General features: G+C 34.9%; 3 protein-coding genes across 4 annotated transcripts in view; all 3 read right to left on the bottom strand.

Annotated features, from left to right (window-relative positions):
* Positions 1-26: 26 nt before the first annotated feature.
* LOC145735108 (uncharacterized) lies at positions 27-1,333 on the bottom strand. Its single transcript, XM_081988851.1, has 6 exons — positions 1,125-1,333; positions 947-1,069; positions 714-897; positions 502-666; positions 402-446; positions 27-353 (listed from the first exon to the last, which is right to left on the bottom strand). The coding sequence occupies exons 1-6, from the start codon at positions 1,234-1,236 to the stop codon at positions 107-109; spliced, it is 876 nt and encodes a 291-aa protein (XP_081844977.1). The 5' UTR covers positions 1,237-1,333; the 3' UTR covers positions 27-106.
* A 1,418-nt stretch (positions 1,334-2,751) lies between these two features.
* On the bottom strand, positions 2,752-6,401 carry Mlc1 (Myosin light chain alkali). 2 transcript variants are annotated; one of them, XM_081989051.1, is made up of 7 exons: positions 6,168-6,401; positions 5,584-5,611; positions 3,676-3,816; positions 3,453-3,620; positions 3,315-3,401; positions 3,159-3,215; positions 2,752-2,992 (listed from the first exon to the last, which is right to left on the bottom strand). In XM_081989051.1, exons 1-6 carry the CDS (start codon positions 6,384-6,386, stop codon positions 3,190-3,192), a joined length of 669 nt encoding a protein of 222 aa, XP_081845177.1. In that variant the 5' UTR covers positions 6,387-6,401; the 3' UTR covers positions 2,752-2,992; positions 3,159-3,189. The 2 variants fall into 2 exon arrangements, with proteins under 2 accessions (XP_081845177.1, XP_081845178.1); XM_081989052.1 differs by lacking the exon at positions 3,159-3,215.
* Positions 6,402-9,500: 3,099 nt separating this feature from the next.
* Positions 9,501-24,825, bottom strand: part of LOC145736097 (uncharacterized) — a 15,687-nt gene continuing 362 nt past the window's right edge. The window contains exons 2-18 of the mRNA XM_081990348.1: positions 24,463-24,642; positions 24,220-24,410; positions 23,992-24,163; positions 23,823-23,936; positions 23,558-23,768; positions 23,321-23,501; positions 20,280-20,406; positions 16,689-16,974; positions 16,359-16,640; positions 15,957-16,304; positions 15,386-15,551; positions 15,174-15,336; positions 14,769-14,981; positions 14,445-14,661; positions 12,674-12,896; positions 12,482-12,614; positions 9,501-12,432 (exon numbers count right to left, since the gene is read on the bottom strand). Of these exons, the coding sequence (XP_081846474.1) occupies positions 12,358-12,432; positions 12,482-12,614; positions 12,674-12,896; positions 14,445-14,661; positions 14,769-14,981; positions 15,174-15,336; positions 15,386-15,551; positions 15,957-16,304; positions 16,359-16,640; positions 16,689-16,974; positions 20,280-20,406; positions 23,321-23,501; positions 23,558-23,768; positions 23,823-23,936; positions 23,992-24,163; positions 24,220-24,410; positions 24,463-24,642 (3,282 nt within the window). The 3' untranslated portion in view covers positions 9,501-12,357. The remainder of the gene's footprint in view (positions 12,433-12,481; positions 12,615-12,673; positions 12,897-14,444; positions 14,662-14,768; positions 14,982-15,173; positions 15,337-15,385; positions 15,552-15,956; positions 16,305-16,358; positions 16,641-16,688; positions 16,975-20,279; positions 20,407-23,320; positions 23,502-23,557; positions 23,769-23,822; positions 23,937-23,991; positions 24,164-24,219; positions 24,411-24,462; positions 24,643-24,825) is intronic.

Here is a 24,825-nt window from a genome sequence, read left to right as displayed (position 1 = left end):
TGATCTTTCCAGTAAAACTTCTCTAGACATTTTTAAAAGTAAATATAAATACACAGTTTGTATACATACATGTAAATGTTACTTAAAAAAAGCCTAGTAAATTCATTCAGCTAGTGATGGATACAGATACTGGATTTGATTTGCTACTAGAATTTTCAGAAAAACTGGCTATTGTTAAAACTAAGCTAGAGTCTGCAGAAGACTTTTCAGAATTTAAGCTTCCAACTCCTTCCACGTCTTGTTCCTTCCCCACCATGCAGTACTCGTACAAATCCGGACGATATCCAACTGAAGACAAATCAGCTTGTCGGAAGTTTTTCTCAATAAATTCGCTTTCTTCAGGAAGAACCGTTCTGAAACTGCTAGTCAAAATCGCTAGAACCAGCTTTGCCATTGTTTACCTTTTTAAATTATCAATCTTCTGTTTGTTTTCTGGTTTGGTTCCTCTAAAATTCCATTGCTGATTATTAGAAGCAATAGAGAGTTAAGTGTCGAAAGTACTTAGCTAAAGCCCCTTCATCGTAATTGAAAATGCATTTCACTGAAGGGTTGTAGTACCCATCAATAGTGTCAAAGCAACCTTCAGGTATTTCCACTGTGGGTTGTTTGTTTGTAAGGAGTTCCTCTCCAGGTCCCTTTAAAGTTGTATTAACTTCCACTTGAAACCTACTCAAACTAAGATTATACACGAAAAAAAGGAAAAACATATCAACCGTCTGTCAGGAAACTGGCAATATCTCCAAGGGTAAGTTACTTCTAAACCATCATTGAAAACAAAGATCTTTGATATCAGTTTGCCTTTCAGCCAGGTTCCCTTGAGTTTATGACCAGTTGGATAGGTAATCACTCCACCTCCGTGAAATTCTCCATTTTCAAAGTGTCCTTCGTAGATTGCGCCTAAATTTAGTTTATTGTAGTGATCTAGACACTCAACTGGAACTGTTACCATGAGGAAATGTGTAGGTTCCATAACCTGCAAAACCCAAACCGTCCCACGTCCCTTCGTAGCTACTTCCAGTGATAAAGTGTTGAGTTGATCTGACTGATTGACGTCGTCTTGGATGGAAGCCTACAAAAATGGGCAGGAATCAATGAATTTGGTGGCAGCTTCGGAAATATAGTACTTCCTGGCAGCTCTTCTAGATTAATAGTACTGGAATGGAATATTGACATGGGAACCTCAATTCCTACCCTATCCCAGTCCGGAGTCATGGTTTTTCTAATAATTGGTTTCATGGCGCTAATTTTTTGCTAAATTGCAGTGAACAAATATAATTGGCAGACAGTTGTGTAGTAGTAGTCAATTTCAGTTTAGTTACTGTATTTTTAGGTTAGTTTACAGTACTGGTTGTGCTGTGATTTACGAAAACACATATGTGAACTTACTTAAAGATCAACCATACAAAAATGCAATAAGCCATATAAATAATATTTCTCATTAGGCCTCAGAGGATGTAAAAATATTCAAATTATAGAAAGAGAAAACAAGAATTCATAACTAAATTACATTAAAAGTGATAACACCCATTTTTTTAGTCGAAATAGAGAAAGTTTAAAAAAGCAGTTTGTTGTATCCTGTCACTTTTTGCCTTGTAACTCCTTAAACAGGTCCTGAAGGGCAAAGGCATCTTAATCCAATCTTGTAGAGGATAACATTTCCTTATTTACATTTTTTTGTAACTCTTCAAGTAACGGAGCTACGAATAGTCAAAATGAAGTTAGTTTTAAAAAAGCACATTGGTGTATCCTGCCCCTTTTTGCCTTGTAACTCCTTAAACAGGTACTGAAGGGCAAAGGCATCTTAATCCAATCTTGTAGAGGATAAAATTTCCTTATTTACATTTTTTTGTAACTCTTCAAGTAACGGAGCTTCGAATGGTCACAATGAAGTTAGTTTTAAAAAGCACTTTGGTGTATCCTGCCCCTTTTTGCCTTGTAACTCCTTAAACAGGTCCTGAATGGCAAAAGCATCTTAATCCAATCTTGTAGAGGATAAAATTTCCTTATTTACATTTTTTTGTAACTCTTCAAGTAACGGAGCTATGAATAGTCAAAATGAAGTTAGTTTTAAAAAAGCACTTTGGTGTATCCTGCCCTTTTTGCCTTGTAACTCCTTAAACAGGTCCTGAAGGGCAAAAGCAACTTAATCCAATCTTGTAGAGGATAAAATTTCCTTATTTACATTTTTTTGTAACTCTTCAAGTAACGGAGCTATGAATAGTCAAAATGAAGTTAGTTTTAAAAAAGCACTTTGGTGTATCCTGCCCTTTTTGCCTTGTAACTCCTTAAACAGGTCCTGAAGGGCAAAAGCAACTCAATCCAATCTTGTAGAGGATAAAATTTCCTTATTTACATTTTTTTGTAACTCCTCAAGTAACGAAACTTCGAATGGTCAAAATGAAGTTAGTTTAAACAAAGCAGAGTTACTTTTTGCCATGTAACTCCTTATAGGATACAGTCTTAAAAGTGAGGTGACTTTTTTAACAGTGAAAATGGTTTTTGAAAATTTGAATTACACTGACTCACGTGACTATTTTTAAGGTTAAAATATCGTTCTTAACGTTTGAACTGATATTATTAAAGTCACATGACTCGTTTTAAGGTACAAATGTTTGCGTGACTATTTTCAATAGTCAAATTTTTTTTTTTTTCGTCAAACAGATCTTAAAGGTCACGTGACTTTTTAAGTTTAAAAATATAATTCTTAATGTATTAAGTATAAAATCAGCACTGGCAAATTAAAGCAACAAACATATTTCAATATTGTATTTTATGACAATAATAATAGATAATTAAAATATAACTTCAATTTTAATGAATGACAACAAAAAGTCGTCTCAAGCAACATGTACAAAGATTTTTTTTTTGATGGTGACGAAGTCTTGTTGCGGCAGTTGAGTTGGTTTTTAAAATGATGTTATCCTGTGACTTCCATGATGGTGAATTTTCGTGGTTCCAATGGTCAAATTTGCAGCAGCACAATTTCAGGTAACTAAAAATGCAAAAAAAATTAAAGTTTTCTCTAAACGCAGACAGGAAAGGGTTGATCACAATGGCTAAGCTAAAAAACATTGCATTTGCGCAGATATTGGTGGTTTTATAAGCAAAATGCGAAAGCTTGAACTGGCGAAAGCTTGTGGACGAAAACTCCTACTTACTTAAAATACAAAAATAACTATTACTAGCATCTTACGCCATCATCTTTTTAAGGAATGCTGAAATTTTCAGAAAAAGGGTTGTTGTAGCAACTACTAACTCATTTCTAAAGGTAAAATTGCTAAAGGTCCGAAAATTTGGACAAAAATGATACTTACGTTCGTAAGGGATGAAACCTTCTTCATCTTCTTTGTCCATGCAGTCAGCCAAAACAGTGTCAGTTTCAACATCTGATAACCTTTCACCTGCAAAATCATTTTAGAGTTTGTTGTGAAATTAGTCTTTTGAGGACCTACCAAGGGAAAGAAGGGTGTGCGCAAGTTCAGCAGCCATCATTGTGCCGTTTTCTTCTTTGTCGTAGAGTTTCAAGCACTCGAGGAAGTCTTCGAAGTTACCCTGTTCTTTGTCTTTCTTCACTTGGCTGAAAATTGGCAAGAATTCGTCCACCTTCAGTTTCTTCTCGTCTGAAATGTGATTAGGAATTATAAACAGTTTTAGGGTAAAGCAATGGATGATTACTCTTCTTTTTGGTTCCACCAAGTTTCTCAACAGTGGCCAGGGTGGGGTTTAGGTTCAAAGCCCGGAGCATGTCACCAAGGTTGACGGCGTCGACGGTGCCATTTCCGTCGAAGTCGTAGATGGAGAAAACGAAGTTTGCCCCTAATAAAGTCAGATAATAATTACTACAAAAAAACCATGAAAAGTTTACATAAAATTTACAAAAACATCAATATTGCCAATAATATGGTATAAATCTAATAATGGAAAGGTATGGTTCCTGGCAAAAACAAGGAAGGTGTCCTGTCCTAATTATAGCAGAATTGAAATACAGACAGGATAATGTTTATGTAGTAAAATATCCAGATTGTACGTTTCCTCAATCTTCTTCACTTACTTAAGTTAGAATTTCAAACAAACTTTAGTTTACTCAAAAAAAAAATTCAATTACCAACTACTCTAAAATGTATGAATGAATGAATGTAATTCAATTATCAATTGCAAATAACTTTAAATAGTAGTTAAATTACCAATTACTCCTGTAAAGTAGTTGAGCTACTCGAATTAATTCAATTACTTAGAAATCGATTAACTAGTTGAAAATAAGTTAAATAGTGTACATACCTAATTAAGTTCATGAAAACTGGTGAAAGAGTAAAGTTAGAAAAGTGAATTTTGGATATGTTATTGAGCATTTAATTCCCTATAATTCACACAAAAAGTAGTATCGATTACTCTACTGGTTTCTGAAATATCGTAATTCAAATAAAAATCCAAGTTTTCAACTAAAACTCAGACAATAGACAATTTAAGCTTGTGAAACGGAGTAAAGCTAGAAAAGTGAATTGTGGGTATGTTAATTTATTTTTATTTTATCTCCCTTTTTAAAAGAACTTAAGTGCAAAATGTCCTTCGAAGGTTTTGGTAGAAGATAATTAAACTAGTTACAACTTTTCTTTTTAGACTTTTGCTGAATTCTGTCAAGGAAAAGAAAATACAGAAGGTTGAAATTGTTTTCCAGAAACTCACAAGTTTTGTCCCTTAAAATTGATATTTAGAAATATAAAAAAAATTAATACACAATAAACTTAATTAGAACTAAATTAAGTGGTATTCCTTTCAGTTAAGTTAATTGAATTACTCTGAAAGTAGTTCAACTACTGAAGAAAGTGTAACTTCAATAACTATTTGCAACTACTTTAGTTTAGTAATTGAAAAATCAATTACAATTTTTGTTTTTGAAAAGTAATCCAACTAATGACAGCTCTGCTACATAATAATATTTAAAATGCAGTAAAAACCTATGTAAACCAAAGAGATCTAGTCTATAAGGTCAATCAATGCAAAAATCAAAATATATATGGCCTGTTGGTTAATATTGATTTAAAGTTTTAATGTAAATAAGCAGGAAATTAATAAGTTAATTGAAAAAATTGAGCAGGCAACTACTAAAAATTAAAATTTGAGCTCACAACTCTTGAACAATGTTAGCAAAACCAATTACTTGTCCTGGTTTTGTACTATTTTTCGTAAATATTACCGACAAATGGCAAAACTGTGTAACCGAAAAAAAAATTCTACATCAACCATCTTAATTATAGTCTGGTATCTGTTAAGAAATGTCTAATAAGAAATTATGAAATTTTGAACTGTTTGAGTCATCAGAACACCGAAACTGGAATTGTACAAATTTCATGGCTCCTTAATCTGGGTTACTATGACGAATCCCAAAACAAATTCAGCTGCCAAAAATCTATTTTCATCTAAATTTTCTTTCCTCGGCTATTTTTAATCTCCAGCAGTCGATTCATTCCCACTTTTCAGTAACCTTATATGAACTGCCTAGAACGTAATTTTAGATGTTAGTTCGGGCTGATGAAACTTTAGGTTAGGAATGTTGTTTATTTTATACGTGAAAAATGTACTTACTTTCAACGTCCCTAGCGCTCAAGTCTGCCTAAAAATGAACAACAAAACATATATCAATAAATTGGTAAGGTTGGAAAAACCAAACAGCATATTTATTACTTTAAGTGCAAAAGTACAGTTTTACTGAAAAGGATGTAAAATACTATAGTTTTGCACTAAAAAATAGACGACACATTTAAGCTACATTTACGACATTGAGGTAACATGCTCACGGTGACTAGAATTGATTTCTTGATTAAAAGCATGTGCATTGTGGTAACTTAAAAATCATATAACAACGTACAAAAGTGACGTAAAAACACTAAACCAACTTATTTTTCCATAAACAAAATGTGTTGGCTTTGATCCAATCGTTACGTAAAGGAAATCTTCCAAAAAGGTCGCAGGAGCTGTGCTTGGGTACGACAACGAGACAAACATATAAAAAAGACAGACAAACACAAAAAAAACCGGTACACAGAGCGCCAATAAAATTAATCAAGTACCTCCGGAACCTTGTAAATATCTCAAAAACGCTCGCCGTCAAAAACCTTTGGGAGCTATCGAATCTAAATTTAACTAATTGAATGAGAATGGGTCTATACTATTTTTGATTTGTAGACTTTTCTTTTCCAATATTTGACGGCTTTGACGTAGACGGGCTCTCCGATTTGGATTTTTGGCAAGGGTATCTGGGGGCTGGTGTAGGTCTTCGTGGGGTTCGCGTCCACTTCAGCTGCCACTCGCTTAATAAAATCCTGCAGGTCATCCGAAATGTCTACCACGGACTCTTTACGATCAGCCACTTCGGTGTAGGTCGCCATATTTGTTAAGAGTCTAAAGTATCACTTGGTCACAAGCTGACACGCAGGAAACGCGGTACTGGTCCAGGTTAATTGGAAACAAGTGACCATCAGAAATATTGTTTTGGCATTGCCGCCGGGATTGTAAATAATTTTTAATGAGTGACAATTTTAATGGGAAAATTGCTGACATATGTTTTATGTGAAAGAAAATGCGAAAATCTTGCCAACAGAATGTCCAACCTGTTTAAAAGCCCAAAAAATAACTCACTCAATTTGAAATGCCTCGAACTAAACTGGGAAAAATCATTTTGAAGTAATTTTAGATTTTTTTTAGAAAACTTTTTGCAGGAAAGTTCTTACGTAACTTTTGCATAAACAAATTACAAACCAAAAAAAAAGCACAAGATAATGCAGGGAGGACTTACCATTGTGTGATGTGTGATGTGCTGGTGCTTCTGCCACTAAAAACCAGAAGTGGAACGGGATTTACTGAGGAGCGAATACTGTTTTATGGAGCAGATGGCGCTGCGACGACGCTCGGCCTGAAACTGAAACCGGGGCGTCGTGACGCTTTTTGCGGCGTCGGCAATGCTTAACAGGACCGTATTTTTGTTTTTTTTACAGTTTAAAATCAAAAAATTGGCCACTCTGTGATGTGTACTTGAAATCTTCAATATTATCATCATTGCAGTTTTTCTGTCAAATTGCCTATTTCAAAAATGTTGCTTCTAATATACAGGATGATATTTACATTAAAAACAAACATCAACAGATCTCTATTTCTCTCTATTTCTCTAACTGTGCAGCATGTGACTGATGAAGTCACATTCACAGGTGAAGGCAACGAGAAAGTTAAACAAATCACTTTATTACACACAGTACAATTTGAAATATGACTATAATAAAGTTCTAAATATTTCGTAACTGCTGATATACACGGTGATGGAAAAATACTGTGATATATTACAGAAGAATATCTTCAAAACACAAATTTTAATAAAAGTATGCCATCTTGAACATGCTAAAGATGTAAGTTTCCAACCACTTCTTGAAGTTTATTAAAATACTTTTTAATCACCCTATATACAGAGAGTCAAATATAAAACATAATGGTGCTAAGCTGTCAAAAGTGACATACACGTTATCCTGATATTCCTTGTTCCTTTCTGCTTATTTTTTTTTTTGCGGAATTACCCATTAAACTACTTATTCTTTATGGTAAATTACTAGTAAATTACAAATTCTGTGTTTCTGGCAGTTCAAACTTTGACACCGCTTTCCTTCCTGACTGCATCAAATTTTGTAGTTTTACTCAGGTTATTGGATAGGAAATTTAATGAGGATTCCAAAAATGTGCCTAAAATAGTCAGTTTCTTACTCCAAGTCGGTTTTACAGGTGATTTTGTCTCTAAATGTCCTTTTAAACTGTGTTTCTGTCTGTTCAACTTTAACCCCGCTTTCTCCCTGACTGTACCAAATTTTGTAGTATTTTTCAGACTTTTGGATAAGAAATTTATTGAGGATTCCAAAAATGTGCTTAAAACTGTAATTTTCTCACTCCAAGTGGGTTATACAGGCGATTTTGTCGCTGACTGTCCATTCAAACTGTGTTTCTGTCAGTTCAAATTTTGACACCGTTTTTTTTCCCTGACTGAACAAATTTTGTAGAGTTTTTTCATGTTATTAGATAGGAAATTTAATCAGGATTCCAAAAATATGCTTAAAACTGTCATTTTCTAGCTCCAAGTGGGTTTTACATGCGATTTTACCCCTGACTGTCCTTTCAAAGTGTGTTGCGGGCAGTTTAAATTTTGACACCGTTTTTCTACCTGACTTTACCGAATCCTGTAGTGTTCTTTAGGTTATTGGATAACAAGTTTAATGAAGATTCCAAAAATGAGCTTAAAACAGTCATTTTATTACTCCAAGTAGGTTTAACTTAACAAGTAATTGTGTCCCTGACTGTCCTTTCAAAGTGTGTTTCTGGCAGTTCAAAATTTCACACTGTTTCTGTAGCTGACTGTATCAAATTTTGTAGTTTTTTTTAGGCTATTGAATAGGAAATTTAATGTGAATTCCAAAGATGTGCTTAAAACTTGGAGTTTCCTACTCGAAGCAGGTTTTACAAGCGATTTTGTCTCTAACTGTCTTTTCAAACTGTGTTTCTGGCAGTTCAAACTTTGACAGTGCTTTTCTCCCTTACTGTACCAAATCTTGTAGTGTTTTTCTAGGTTATTGGATAAGAGATTTAATGAGGATTCCAAAAATGTGCTTAAAACAGTAATTTTCTCACTCCAAGTGGGTTATACAGGCGATTTGGTTCCTGACTGTCCTTTCAAACTGTGTTTCTGGCAGTTGAAATTTGACACCGTATTTCTCTTTATTTATTTTCGGTTATTTAATGTTGATAGATAGGAAATTTTATAAGGATTCCGAAAATTTGCTTAAAAAAGTCATTTTCTCACTCCAAGTGGCTTTAACAAGCAATTTTTTCTCTGCCATACTATTATTTATTACTATAGTATTCGATACGTGCTAAAACGTGCTTATGAGATTTATGATAGTTATTTTGAAAGTGGTCACGTGACTGTCTAGCTATTCTCCAAAAACCACGTGATATCTGTTACTAATGTTAAAACTGTGAACTGTCAAAAATTTGCTAGAATATTGAAGAATTACAGTTTTTATTTTTCAGGATTTTATTTTGACAATATTGACCGGAAAATGATTTCTTAATTATTAATTTTACTTTTCCAATTTTTCCTTACCAGTAAATAACCGGTCACGGTAAATTTACTTTTATTATTATTTTAAATTCACTACTCCGACCCTGTATAGCTGCTGAGTTATTCTTAGTGAGTTTCCTAAAAATAATATTATTTCAACTGTAGAATTTTTGTCAGTAACGGGGTAGAGCCACATTTTTGGCAATTATCTGCAATCCTCCGCCTAAGGTGAGCATTATCCGAATTCCAGATGTGGGTCAAAACTGGTTTAAACATTACATGGAGACGATTCTCCGGATTATGGCAATTTTTGGCAATAGCTGGGAGAGCTTGGAATGTTCATTGAAATCCCGGATCAAACGTAAAACGTGCGGTGTCAGGTTAAATGAGCAATAAGACGCTCAACCTTATCTGTTTTCGTTTATTTTAAACTTAGGAGGTATACAAAAATGTATTTTTATCACAATAATAATAATGACGGTTCTGAAAAAACATGTTGTGGACTTGTTAACCTATTTTTGAATTTTAATTGGAGTTCTAGATGATTATTAAGCATACATTTTTGCAGGATTAGACGGACAAGTTTGAGCTGAACGCCTTAACGAAACTCCTAAATTATTGAAGGCACCGTCGTACTTCACACACATCTATTTTACATTGTTGGTTAATTTCTATATTACCTACGTTATTAGTATTATAATTTGTTGTTTCTCTTTTGATTATTTTTTTGTTTGTCCTTTGTTTGACTACATTTTGAGACACTACATCCGCTTCCTAAGGCCAAATACAACCACCATTTTTAATTAGTCCTAATTAACCGAGAAGGTTGTACTCTTTCTAGTTTAAAAGTAAATCACTAACCCTGTCTCAGACAGAAATATTGACAAAAACTGGTTTGAGAAGCACCTTTCGTTCACTTGGCTAAACTTTGTGGTTTTTCTTAGGATATATTGGTGAGAAAGTTTCAAAATTGTCTGAGTGACTTTTTGAATTAACTTTTTTGAATCGATTCTTTCGAAACTTGGAACACTAATACAACTTTCGACTATAATTACTGAAAATTTCAGGCTTCTTATTACTATTTTGTTTAATAACTTTTTTAATCTCCATTATAGTTAATAGCAAATAGACAATTTTGAAATTTCCACACTGTGTAATCTTAAGACTTGGCACAAAAATATTTACAAACAAGCGGATAAGCCTTATCAAGATGAGGAATTAACAGTGTTTCAATGATGTACAGGGTGCCTCAAATTTGATGGTTATACGAGAATCTCCAAAACTAGGAACGGTTTTCCCCTTTTCTGAGCTACAGGGTGATTTTGAAAATATGAGAGAAACGCCAAAATGGTATTAGTGGCTCCACAACTGTCTTCTGATCCTTGAAAAAGTCGCTTTTTGCAAGTTAGAAATACCAAAATGGCGTTAATGGATTCTGCTCCTTTAAAATGTCCCCAGAAGTTGGAAAACTGTTTTCAGTTAGTTGGATTCTTAAGGTTGAGAAAAAGATTGGTTAAGTTTGAAGTGTTGTCATATCTATAGAAAGCCCATTTTATTGGCTATCTAAAGACGTACAAAAGTTTATATAGAGTGGACCAAATAAGCGAGTTATTTACGAATGAAACAGTGCACTAAAAAAGTGGAAAAAATCAACTTTAGCGCCTTCTAGCGGCCCAACCAATAAATCAACCAACCAGTGATCCCAATTCGTTGAAAAGCCCATTTTATTGGCTATCCATTGATGTATGAAAGTCTACACAGAGTGTACCACATTGGCGGGTTATTTACGATTGAGTGAAATACTGCATCAAAAATGTCTTCTTTGACGCCCTCTAGCAGCCAAACCGTCAAACCAATTAACCAAAGTTGTCCCATTTTTACAAAGCCCATTATATTGGCTATCCATCGACATATTAAAGTTCCTACCATGTTAGTCAAATAAGGATGTTACTTAGGTTCAAACAAAACAGTGCATGGAAACTATAACAGAAAACTTTGCTCAACTTTGACGCCCTTTAGCGGCAAAACGATTCAACCGATCAAGCAAAGTAAATAAATCGTTGAAAAGCCCATTTCATTGGCTATCCATCGACATATAAAAGTCCACATTATGTATCACATAAGATAGTTATTCAAAATTGAATGAAAGAGAAAAAATGATGAAAATGTGATTTAGAAAATACGTGGAAAAAATGACTGGGGTAATAATGATGGAAAAGTCACGTGATTTTTTTTGATTTTTAAGATAAAAAAATGTCCAAATAGCCAAAAGTCCCGTCTACCAAAAAAGACCGGTCGAAATGGCGGCATCGTGTGTACGTGTCACGTGGCTTTGACAGAACAGAAAATTAAAAAAATGTTAGGTTAGGTTAGATTGAAAAAAGAGAGAGGAGTTTAGTAAGAAATGTTAGGAAAAGGCAAATCAAAATGGCCGGGAAAAAATCTACTAAATCTAGTTGAAATAAAACAATTGAAACATGTCAAAATGGCGGAAATGTCACATGATCTTAAAACAAAACTATTTAAAAGTTATAACCATTGTCAAAACTAATTTGAAAATAAAATGTATTTTTTGGTAATTTTAAAAGAAATTATAAAAAAAAAATGGAAACCTCCAAGTTCACCCAAACGTAACTCGGTTATTTGGAAAAATTTGAAAAAAGTGTAACAGGGGAAAGTTGTAGGGAATTTCACCTTTAACAAGATTGCATTAGGGCACTTTTGTCTTAAAAGGCCTTCTCAGGATGATATTTTTAAAAAACTGCGTCAAATTGGTTATTTGGAAAAATATCAAAAAAAGTGTAACAGGGGTTTTTCTACGTTGTTTTTTAATTTGTCTCCATAGTGTTATATATTTTTGTGTAATTTTCGGCTTATTTCAAATTTTCACAAATATAGAGGATGTCCCATTTACAAAAAAGTAGGTACCTACATATCTTAAAATATGTGATCCAGGAAAAAATTGGATTCATTTGTATGGTAAAGAAAATACGAGGGGGGTAGCTCAGAAACGGGGGAACTGTTGAAAGTACGACTGCTCCATAGTTCTTTTCTACTTTTGGAGGTACCGCATAAAACCATCTAATTTAAGACACTCTGTACATTTAATAACTAATCTACAAAATTTCACATAGACACGCGTATAATAAGAATAATTATTAGAAAACTCTTCTATAAAATCTAAAAAAATTTCGAAACAATTTGTTGGTTACTTTAATAGTTTCTGCTTGTAGTTCTACTTAATTAGTTAAAAATATCAAATACTAGGCCGGATTTGTCGTTTTTGCTATGGTACGTCTTCTGCTGAGCTGCCTCCAAAACCTTCCATTCCTATTGTCCTGCATTGAAAGTATTAATCAAATGCACAAAAATTATAAAAAGTAGTACCTTAAGTCCTTTGGGAGAACTTTTGCCACTATCAGTATCATCACCACTAAAACCTGTTGCTACAGACAAACTATTTTCCGGAAACCTCTCGTAAATTCGACGTTCAGACCTCCTCACATTAAAAAACTCAAATCTGAAAACCAAAACTCAAAAATGTGTGTTTCAGAGTGAATAAACGCGATTTTCACCAACATTCTAACACTTCTAGCTCGATGAACCCTCTCGATACTGGCAAACTTGGCCGCTGGCCGAAAATGCTGAAACAACAGGTCCGGATCCGACGTTTCGGGTCCGGTCCTGTTATCTGTCAAAATGGCGTCCTCGGCCGCCTCCACTATCTTCCGATAACTCTCCGACCGAGGCATATTCGGTGAGGGCGGTACTGTCGGAGAATCTTTTACTTCTGCGCAGCATCCTAGTTAAGTTACCAACTTTGAAATGAAAGAAAAATACTATGTTGTATCTTTTCAGTTGTATCGTATGATAATAGATGTAAAAGATGATAAAGGTTCCGTAGAAAGTGTAAAATCTTAATATAATGAGTGTTACCAGTACTACTCTCTGTCCCAGGAGAAGTGGCAGTTACGACATTAACTGTGATGTCATATTGAAATTCGCTTATATCTTAGATCAGTTCTCAAGATTTTCTTGAGCTACACATTAAACGAGTGGCATTTGTGGTAAAAATTGCAGATCTCTAACTTGAGGCGTTCCTGAGATATTCAAGAAAAACTAGAGTCAAATTTCACGACCTCTAGCAGCCAAACGGTGCAACGTAGAACTGCCCGCTCAACGTCACGTGATAGCCCCATTCATTAGCTTCCTTTTGTTCTCTTCCAAACCCAATTTACCTGCAATTTTAGTACTAGTACGATAAATTTTGACTTTAGGCATATAATTCTGCTGGCAAAATGACACAAAACATATATAATTGTGCGCCGGTGCACCTTCCGTGAAGTCATTTGACAGTTTGCCACGTGACACTTGTTCGTGTTTTTAAATACGTTGATCAGATGATACATTGCCAAATTAGGTAGAGCTCGAATCAGATGAGAAAAGGCCACCGCATCATCAATGACGCAGTTTTTAAAACTATTTCTTTCTCCTTCTACAGTTGCCGTCGCATTAGATTTAATCAGAGGCGTCCTATTAAAATATTCCCGAAAATATATTGTTAAGCGGTCAAAAAGCCACTTGGCAACGTAGTACGGTTTTTACTTGGACACAATTAAAACAGATGCGGCAGCGGCCAGGGACATTTGGACCTTTTTATATGCTTTTACTAGCCGGCACTCTAAACGGTGTTGCCAAGTTTAAAAAAATGTAGTGGCGGACAGGGAGACTTAGGGGGTTAGGTTAGGTTCCGTTTTAGTCTGGTGTTTTGGTTGTATTGTTGATGGTCGCAGTTGAAGTTCACATAGTGTTATGAATAAAAAACGTTATTTTGTCAAAATGTCTTTCAAAAAGGTTGGAAAGAAAGGTGTTATCATATACAGCCAAGGCCGTGAAATCGTCAGTAACGTCTTACAATTTATGAAGAAAGAAGCAGAAGGAGTTTCCATTCCTTTGAAAAACTTGTTGTCTTTTATTTTCTTTATTAAAAACGACGAAAATGTTTCATTTTACTGATAAAATAATAGCACGCCACTGACTGGCTGCAACAACTTGGAAAGTAACGAGAGCAGCAATATTTAAAGCGAGACGTACAGAGATCGTGACATCATCGTTTGATGACGCCTGTGGCCTTTTCTTAGCTGATTCGAGCTCTAGCCCTGCTCCAGCCCCGAACCAGTAGGAATTTAAAAATTTGTAAAAAACATACGTTAATGACATCATATTTCCACATCTCGGTCAGTTCACATGTAATAGAAAAGGAACGACAATTATTACGTCACTGCCACTAGTTCTGGGACGGACTGTATAGTTTCTAGATCAACTACGATTACTGAAAGAAGATTCTTACCCTTTACGTCTTCGCATTCCTTCTTCACTTCTTTCAATTCTAACTGGTTGACTATCTGAACCTCGTCCATTTGATTGGCACTGGGTTGACTGTTCCAGTTTGATGTGGTGCTTTCGTCGCCGTCTGAATTTTGATTGGAAAATGGTGTCTGAACGTTTCGAACTTGATCGGCAACATCCGGAAAACATATGTCAGCAGCACTTCCATTTCGGTTGTCCTGCCCGCAAGGTAAGACAGTTAAGATAGTTTTTGTAGTTCTAGGAAAGCCTTGGCTTAACGTAATTTAACTATGCACTCTAAAAGTTTCACAGCAAAAATATTTACCTGCTCCGAAGATTCAGATTGCGGTGAAATTAGGTCTGATGATGGAGATGACGAAGTGGTGTCGGAAAAGTCTTCTTCGATTAAAGGTTCCAAAGTTCTTCGAGGAAGTAATCCTCTTAGGATTGCTCCAGTTACTTGAGGAGTCATTAGAAGTTCATCCATCATAATTTCAGTGTCGTCGTATGTGTCAGAAGAATAGGAACCATTACTGGGCTATACAAATATGCAATTTTTCAGTGACAAAAAATTTCAATTCAATCAGACAAATTTACTCTAATAACATAGTAACTTACCTCTTTAGATGAATTTGGAAAGGCAAAAACAAAAAGTCATGCACAAAACTAACAATAATAATTAATATCCATGCACCATTAAACTTTCGAAGTATTCTTTCAAGTGTCTAACCGATAATTTTTCCTCAAAATTAGGGGAGTTGGGTGAGTGAAGCTGATCATCCAAATCTCCACTGGTAGGGGTACCCCAAACCTCCTCTCCAGAAGTTCCTCCGGACGTTTCTTCCTCCTGGGCATCTTCACCGTTTACCTGGTCGTCAGATGGTTTCAAATATCTGGTAAACGGTTTATTAGATACTAATTAAAATCAGTTTTTAGTGCAACCTGTCAAAAATTCCACCATTTCGTCTATAGTCTTCACCGATTTTTTCAAAAAATGCCATTTTTTCAGCCACGTAGTTTCCAGCTCGTGCTGTCCAACTTCTTATAGAAGAGTGGGCAAATGCTTCGTTATCAATTCCCAGGTAGTCATCATCGTTTTCATCACTTTCTAATGATATGAGAAAACGTCCAGTTTTAAATGTCAATAATTCACCATTCTATAGCCCATCAAAAAATAAGCCATGTAATGTAATGTAATGGCGTAGATACAGAAAAATGGTTTCATTTGTCTGCCTTATTTTCTACGTCACTGGATATTTTTCAAAAGTTTTTGAGTTATTACGTTCCAAGGCCCAAAACAAAACCAACCCAACTTAAAAATTGTCTTGAAAATTGACTCCGAGTTCTCATAATTACCAGGCAAATTAAAAGACTATTTAGTTTTGAAAATTGACTTAGTTTTGAGAAACCAGAAAATTTACTTACGATGGGGAATCGAATGGTGAATTACTGATCAATAAATAATAATCAATTATTTAAATCCAATTTTCTGTATATACATAGCATAACTTACCATCAGATGAGTAATGATTTTCGCAAACATCATTAGCATCATCTTTCTCTTCAGAGCCCCACCTTTCCAAACTGGACACTGTCCCAAATCTTCTTAATGTCTGAACCGAACTGTTCAAAGACAAGTAGGGATGATCTTCAGTTTCTGGTGATTCATCTGGTGATACATCCGAGGATTTCATGTCAGCCAATTGGTTGACACTATTCTGCTGACATCTGCAGGTGTGGTTTTCTGTGCATTTTTTCGGTTCTTCCTCGCTTTTATCCGGTGTAGGAGGGGCCACTGATATTTCTGGAGTTTTAAATGGGTCGTAGTTCACTAGGTTGGCTACAGGATTGCCACATAATCCTAAAGGAATTTGTGCTGTGGTTAATTTGGTTGTTAAATAGTTAAGTTGGTTACCTAGCAGAACTATTCCTTGCCAATCGTTGGTTTCTGGGCTGCTGAAGCAATCTGTGGAGTTGTGGTTCTGTGAAGCTGCCTTATTAGCCAAAACGTTGGAAAGACAGTTTTTATGGCACTGGCGGCAAACTGGGACGGCTTCAGGTACTAAAGGGCTGGATCTCACTGTTACTTGACTTTCAGTTGTGGTGCTTTTGGACGGACTTCTTTCGCCTTGTTCACTTATAGTGAGTTCCTCTACAGTTTCTCTGCTTTTAGAGTCGTAACAACCTGTCACGTTGCCTAGAAAAATTGTTTTTAAAGTAGGTTAAAGTGATACTATTGAACTACCTCTAGTGTCAATTAACTGCAACTCTTCGCTACGTTTTCGTAGCTTCTCCTCACTCCAAACTTCCTCTATTTGAAGCTCAGCTTCCGGACTTTCAACTGTTGTACTCTCCAAGTGTCCTTTCATCCATTGTTCTAGATGAACAGCGTTACATTTCCCATTAAAACTGCTTTTCCCTAACTGCTTGCACTTGTGCTCTATTAGTGTTTCCAGTTGTTTTTTCACCTCTTGGAAGTCGGCTAACGGTTGGTTGTTGTTTTGGCGACATTCATTGGCTAAAGTTTGGGGCTAAAAGATGGCGTCTATTAAAAGGAAATTTTAGTTCGACCGTTTAGAGTGCTAAGGGGTATTAGAAATGGAAAGGTGAGTTGTACTTACCGTAATTAAACATTTTACTTAAATTGTTTTGTAATTAATAGGGTTCCATTTCTATTACCTCCTTTTGTAGGCACGGTCACTGCTTTAAAACTTGATCTAATTTTTTAAGTGTCTATCTAAAGCTACATGCTTCAAACTAAAACTGGTATGTTAGATCAAATAAGTGAGCTTCTATTAACAAAATTCTAGACAAAAACGTTTTAAGTAAAAAGCGGTTGTAAAAACTTAAAGCATTTATTTGCAAATATAATACAGTTTGGTAACAATATTGGATAAATTTTTCTAGATTCAAGACAAGTCTAACGAGCTACTTATAGAAATGGCATTCAGACTTTTTTTAGTGAAAATTTAGGTGAATGCCACAACTAATTAACGTAGTATAAAAATAACAATTTTGGCTAAGTGAGGAAGGATTTCTGGTGGGATTCACTTGAGGAGGACTGGTAAATGATTTAGAGGATTCAGTCAGAAGCTCTCATTTTGGCCGAGATACAGTAGAATACAAGTATTACAACAAATAGTTCCATAACATTTACATTCAAATACCAATAATTTTATGTAGAGAATACTCAGATAATTTACTAGCTAGAAACTTCTAACGTGGAACACAGACTACACATATGAAGCTTGGTTTGTGTGTGTTCATTCTAAAAGAATGTACAAAAAATAGTGATGGGCATAAATTTACCGTGATCAGTTATTTACTGGTAAGGTGAAGTTAAAATTCAGGGTGACAGGAAAGTTTGCACTATTTTACCAGTAAATTCCAATTTGACCAGTAAATTTAAGGCTCTAAAATTGAAATTTGCTTGAAAGATCTCATTTTCCTATTAATTTCGTTAAAATTTTCGGTCAATATTGTCAAATTAAAATCCTGAAAAATAAAGAATGACTGAAAGGCTGTTTTGATTTGTTATTTATTTTTTTCGAGAATTTGGTTTATCAATAATTAAATAAATGAAGTAAAACTTTTGTGACAAAGTGATATTCTTGTACCAAATAAGTTACAATTTTATAATTTTTTATGAAAAAATAGCCTTTTCTAAAAAATAGCATTTTCAGGTTTTTTATCACTTTTCTTTATTATTTCTATTTCTATGTTTTTGAGATAAAAAAAATTATGCCAATCTGAAAATATTATTATTTAAACAATTTGTAATTTACAACTATCATAAATCTCCAAAACACGTCATGTTTCGAAAACTGTAAGAAAACTGCGTTAAACTGTAATTCTTGCAAAAAATAGGAAAATTTTGAAAATTTTGACATGAGTCACAGGTATCACGTGGTTTTTGGAGGTTAATTTAGCTAAACAGTCACGTGACCACTGTCATATATTCCAGAAACACGCTTTGCATCGAATACTGCAAGGAAACTTTTCTGGATCCTGATTTTTGCAACTTTTGAGTACAGTTTGACAGTCAGGAACAAAGTTGCTTGTCAAACCCACTTGGAGTGAGAATATTATTGTTTTTGAAGTACATTTTTGGATTCCTCATTAAATTTCCTACCCAATAACCTGAAAAAACACTACAAAATTTGGTACAGCCAGGGACAAAAAGTGGTGTCAAAATTTAAATTGCCAGAAACACAGTTTGAAAGGACAGTCAGGGACAAAATCGCCTGTAAAACCCACTTGGTGTGAAAAAATTACTGTTTTAAGTACATTTTTGAAATCCTTATTAAATTTTCTATCCAATGACCTGAAAAAACAGTACAAAATTTGGTATAGTGAGGGATAAAAAGTTGTGTCAAAATTTAAATTGCCAGAAACTCAGTTTGAAAGGACAGTCAGGGACAAAATCGCCTGTAAAACCCACTTGGAGTGAGAAAATTACTGTTTTAAGTACATTTTTGAAATCCTTATTAAATTTTCTATCCAATGACCTGAAAAAACAGTACAAAATTTGGTTATAGTGAGGGATAAAAAGTGGTGTCAAAATTAAAAATTGCCAGAAACACAGTTTGAAAGGACAATCAGGGACAAAATCGCCTATAAAACCCGCTTGGAGTGAGAAAATTACTGTTTTAAGTACATTTTTTGAATCCTCATTAAATTTCCTATCCAATAACCTGAAAAACTTTAGAAAATTTGGTACATTCAGGGAGAAAAGTCTTGTCAAAATTTGAACTGCCAGAAACTCAGTTTGAAAGGACAGTCAGGGACAAAATCGCCTGTAAAACCCACTTGGAGTGAGAAAATTAATGTTTTAAGTACATTTTTGGAAACCTAATTAAATTTCCTATCCAATAACCTGAAAAAAAAAATACTACAAAACTTGGTGCAGCTAAGGAGAAAACCGGTGTCAAAATTTAAACTGACTGAAACAGAGTATTTGTAATTTACCAGTAATTTACTGCTAATTTACCGGTCAAATTTTCTTGGTAAAGTAAAATATTTACTTTACCGGTAATTTACCCATCACTAACAAAAAATTAAGAAAATAAGTCAACTTTAGCCGACTACAGACTTCTCTGGGCAACCAAAACACATTTAATAACATGTACCTTTATCTGATAATAATGGCTTCTTGAGCCTTTTGAGCGTATTTTTCTCAATATTACAAACTTGTACACACGAAAATTGAATAAACTTTTAAAGAAAACCTTACTGAAAATCAAAAATCATCAGTATGGGCCGTTTTCCCACTGAGTTGAGATAAACCATCAATATTTAAACTACTCAAATCATAATTGAACTGACTATTATCCCACAAATCATCGCGTAAATCAAGAACCCTGTCATAACTATCATCTGAATCATCTTCAGACACTTCAGTACTGGGAGTCAATATTGCACTAGGACTTGGAGCTTCGCTTAACGACACCTTTTGACCTTCTTCTGAAGTGAAAACCTCATCACTAGGACTTCTGTTGTAGAAAGATGATGAATCTAAAGTACTGTGAGTTTCTGAGCTTTTATTAGACGACAACAACCTGGTGGAATAACCCACAGAACCTTTCGAGGAAGATATTTTTGAAGATCGCATACCGTCAGTGGAGTCAAGTTTTTCAGCCCTCAAACGGCTGTCATCTTCGTGAGGTGGAGAACTCCCAAACAAACTCTCCATTTCATCGGAAGAGATTCGTACTCTGCAGGAACGGACTAAGGTTTTGGGTTTGGGTGGTGCAGGGGAGGTGTGAGGGGTGTTTGGTTTGTTAAGCGGCGTTGCCGCGGTGTCAAAAAAGGCGACGTTGCCATGTAGTAGACGCACCTGCCGTCGGAATGAGCTGGTTTCTACCGATTGTAACGTGCCCACGGATGAGTGAATCGGCATTTCCATGGGCGAATCCATGGGCGAGCTTAATGAGCTGCCGTCCAGGCCTGAGTTTAATTGGAAGCTGCGTGCGCAAATGCAAAAACCACTAAAACTTAATCTAACAACAACCTGGGAAAGTTTTACATTTCAGTTTAAATAAATAGTCCCAGCTGGTTGTTAAAAAATCTAGTTTTTATGAAATTCTAGATTACTATAATGTTACTAAGCTAGATTAATTACTCTCTAAGTCTAAAAAACTTGAGGCTATTAAAAGAGAAGAGCAAATCGTGTGTTGTGGTGTAATTTGGTTCAAACTGCAAGTTTGCAATATCATACAAATCGTATTATATCATATATTACAAATGCTACTGATCATTTACACTCAAAAGTAGTAAAAAGTAGGTACCCTAAAACTGCTGACTGAATTGTTACTGGTAGACACTAACAAACAGTGTTGCCAAGTCAAAATATTCAATAGCGGTAGAATAATAGCTCAAAAAACGGTAGATCAAAAAAAAATTTATTTTATTTACAACCATATATGTAATGCTGTCATTACTAACGTCATTGAAGGTTAGGAAGTATTATATTGCGCACCTCTACTTCCCGCCCTCACTTCCCGCCCTCACTTCCCGCCCTCATTTCCCGCCCTCTAAAATTGTGTGATTGTTAATATTTTTGAAAAAAAAAATGATGATTGAATCAAATTTTTGAGAGCGTGGCCTGTAAAGCCTTTCGAGTTCTCTAAATTCAAAAAAGTAGCAATTTTTTGGGAATAATTAGCTATTGTATTGTGCCCAATTGGTTGATTTCTTGCTATTCCTCCTCTAAGCTGAACAAAAAGTCTATCGATTTCTATGTTTTCTCTCAAATTTATGTAGTCTCGAACGATCTTCACCCATATTGGATCAGTAATGAGAAATTATCTACTTGTACTCGTATGTGTTTTGGAATCTGGAATCTCAACCAAAATTTTTGTATTTTTTTCTGTCGTATTTCTGGCGGGGTACACGTCAATGCTTCACCGGAGGACATTTTTCTCAATTTATTAATCCGGAAATGAATATCGATCTAACTTTTTCTGACATTTATTTATATTGGTGAGTTGTTTACCACATAGCTACGGTAACAATATACCTGATTGATTATTCTGAGAAAAATGCCTGCTTGGTAGTTTTTTGTTAAATGTAATATTCTAGATATGATGGTTGTAAATAAAATAGTATACAAACCTTGGTAGGAAGTTTCATTCCTGTCTCGAGATCCTAGCTAAACCTCGACGCTTCGCGTCTCGGCTATCTAACTAATCTCTCGACAGTAATGAAACTCTTCCCACCTCGGTGTGTAATATACTATTACGTTATTATACAGAGTGTTTCTGAATGATTGCGAAAAGTTTTGATCATCGAAACATAATGCCTGTTTGCTGAATAAAACATACTTTAAAAATACAGATTTTTATTTTTTTTCAATTGTTTCCAAGTTTTGACACATGACCTACTTGGAGTAATTCAATAACCTGAAAAAACAGTACAAAATTTAGTACAATCAGGCAGAAAAGCGGTGTTGAAGTTTGAAAAGCTATAAACACAGTTTGAAAGGACAGTTAAGGACAAAATCGCTGGTAAAACCCATATAGAGTAAGAGAATGACTGTTTTAAGCACATTTTTAGAATCTTAATTGAATTTCCTTTCAAATAACTTGAAAAAACAGTACAAAATTTGGTACAGTCAGGAAGAAAAGCGGTGTTGAAGTTTGAAAAGCTAGAAACACAGTTTGAAAGGACAGTTAAGGACAAAATCGCTGGTAAAACCCATTTAGAGTAAGAGAATGACTGTTTTAAGCACATTTTTAGAATCCTAATTGAATTTCCTTTCAAATAACTTGAAAAAACATTACAAAATTTGGTACAGTCAAGGAGAGAAGCGGTGTCAAAGTTTGAACTGCCATAAAGGCAGTTTGAAAGGATAGTCAACGACAAAGTCGCCTGTAAAACCCACTTGGATTAAGAAAATCACTGTTTTAAGCACATTTTTGAAATCCTCATTAAATTTCCTGTTCAACAACCTAAAAAAACAGTACAAAATTTAGTACAGTCAGGGAGAAAGCGGTGTCAAAATTCGAAAAGCTATACACAGTTTGAAAGGACAATCAGGAACAAATATGCCTGTAAAACCTACTTGGAGTTAGAAAATGATTGTTTTAAGCATTTTTTTGGAATCCTCATTTAACTTCCTATTCAATAACCTAAAAAAATAGTACAAAATGTAGTACAGTCAGAAAAAAAGCGGTGTAAAGTTTGAAAAGCTAGAAATACAGTTTGAAAGGACAAAGACAAAATCGCCTGTAAAACCCACTTGGAGAAAGGAAATGGCTGTTTTAATCACATTTTTAGAATCCTTATTAAATTTTCTATTTAATAACCTAAAAAACACCACAAGGTTTAGTACAGGATGGGAGAAAAGCGGTGACAAAATTGGAACAGCCAGAAACACAGTTTGAAAAGACAGTTAAAGACAAAATTGCTGGTAAAACCCACTTGGAGTAAAAAAATGACTGTTTTCAGCACATTTTTGAAATCCTCATTGAATTTCCTAACCAATAACCTTAAAGAAATGTGGATTTGGCAATTTGCAGTATATAAAATGTTTCACAGCCCACATAATGGCAATGTTATCAAAAATCGATTACATACAAAAAAAAAACAGGAAAACGGTAGAACAACCAAAAAAACGGTAGATACACCGTTTTAACGATATAACAACAACATTGAACATTAAACAGGGTGGTTGAAGGGTTATTAACGGTCTGTAAAGCTTGTAACAAAGTAACTTATATGCATAGAACAATTTGTCCTTAATATTGTTCTTAATAGTGCCTGTCAAGTTCTAATGTTATTTAATTTCCAATAGTATTTCCTCTTGAATTTTAGGATTTGTATGGTATTAGCAGACTTTCAATAGTGATAATAGGAAATTTACTATAAAAAACTTACATTTGCCTTTGAAGTAAGTTCTGCCACACTGCCTTAAGTTCAGTCGTAGGCGCGCGCAGGATCACAGTTTTTTTATTTGCATTCTTCTTGGGGGTTCTGCTAAAATCAGGTCCGCAATGGATCGTTGGGCTTGATGCCTGTTGATTCGCCTCCGAGTTTATTGATATCCTAAATTCGGTATCTAAAGATCCTCTATCATTAATTAACCATTCAACTCACTCTAACATTACCACAAACCTTTCTTCCTAATATTAAAAAACATATCAGTTATATGAGCTAAAGGAAGAGGGTCATCGCTAATAAAAAGCACACGATCCCTGGAAGCTTTGGCAAATAGTAACAGGTCACTGAATAAAAGGGTCCAGTATTGCCGGACGTTTCGACCCTCCACCCTACTCAGATCCCCACCAAATATCCATTGGCGACCAGGTTTGTTCAGAGTAAAAGGCTGATATTACAATTTCTGTTAAAACAACATCAATACAATTTCACTGACACATACCTTACATTTAGTAAAAACCAATCTACTTTCTAAGTCTTGCAAACTTAACAAAGGACGTCCTTCACCACTTGGTTCCATCAAACCCCCTTCTGAAGTGATTTCCCTGTAAGTTAGCTGCAACAACAAATCATCTACAATCCACTATAAGGTTTTAAACCAAAAAACCTACCTGCATTTCATGCACAACACGGCCAATCAAAAAATAATCTTCATGTTTTGGTGGAGTGTGTCCCTGTATAGCCATTAACATTTTTAGTATCTCCCTGTAATGCTCCAAAGGTTTGTGAATGAAAGTAGTTAGATCTGGTCGTCGTCTTGGTACAGCTGGTGTTTGAACAAACCTATCCAAAGCACAAGTTTTACATAATGTTTCAAACACTTAAGATAGCTCACCTACTTTACAAAGTCTGAATTTTTCATCTTGTTGGCCAAAACGCAGTCAGCCTTTTTGATACCAGCACAGTATCTTTTGTAAGCCAAATTCAGTTCTGGTAGTTTACACTGATACACTCTGACCAAAAGGCATGTGTCTATTTCACCATCTTCGTGCACTAAGTGGTCTAGGATGTCTTCAGTTATTCGCAGAATCTGTGCACCGCAATCAGTTTAATTAAGTGCAACTAGAATTTAATGTGAATACCTCTTCAGAGTTTTGAAACAACGTTTTGTGCTCAGAAGGAGTGATCAAGTCACGTCGTTCAGCTAGTGCTGAAACGAATCTGGTGATAGCAAATTGCAGAGCAGTAGCGTATTGTTGCTCCTTGTTGATTAGTTGGTACATGGTACGTTTTCTGGTTTCTTCAGGGTTTGATTGAGGTTTCTAGAATAATTCACAATTTTTTTTATACAAATAGGTTAACCTAACAATTTGAACAGTTATTATATTGACGTCCAGATCTCTCTCTTTCTGGTCTTTCAGACAAATTGTTACTAGGCTAAGTGGATCCGAAAGATCGTTTTTTTCTTCTGACTGTTAAATACATTGTGTCCAGAATAAAAATTT

Source organism: Ips typographus, linkage group LG11, assembly GCF_016097725.1.
Source record: "Ips typographus isolate SLU linkage group LG11, UJ_Ityp_2.0, whole genome shotgun sequence".
In the NCBI taxonomy this organism is placed as follows: Eukaryota; Metazoa; Arthropoda; class Insecta; order Coleoptera; family Curculionidae; genus Ips; species Ips typographus.
This window is presented reverse-complemented; position numbering and strand designations above follow the sequence as displayed.

Bases quoted from the DNA above. Each gene is read 5' to 3' on its own strand.
- LOC145735108 (XM_081988851.1), bottom strand. From the start codon at position 1,236: ATGAAACCAATTATTAGAAAAACCATGACTCCGGACTGGGATAGGGTA. The intron at 898-946 runs GTAACAGTTCCA...AACTAAATTTAG, and splicing joins AACCTACACATTTCCTCATG to GCGCAATCTACGAAGGACAC. The intron at 354-401 runs GTAAACAATGGC...TAGCAGTTTCAG, and splicing joins AAGATTGATAATTTAAAAAG to AACGGTTCTTCCTGAAGAAA.
- Mlc1 (XM_081989051.1), bottom strand. From the start codon at position 6,386: ATGGCGACCTACACCGAAGTGGCTGATCGTAAAGAGTCCGTGGTAGAC. The intron at 3,402-3,452 runs GTAGGTCCTCAA...ATGATTTTGCAG, and splicing joins GCACACCCTTCTTTCCCTTG to GTGAAAGGTTATCAGATGTT. The intron at 3,216-3,314 runs GTAAGTATCATT...TGAAAATTTCAG, and splicing joins AGGTTTCATCCCTTACGAAC to CATTCCTTAAAAAGATGATG.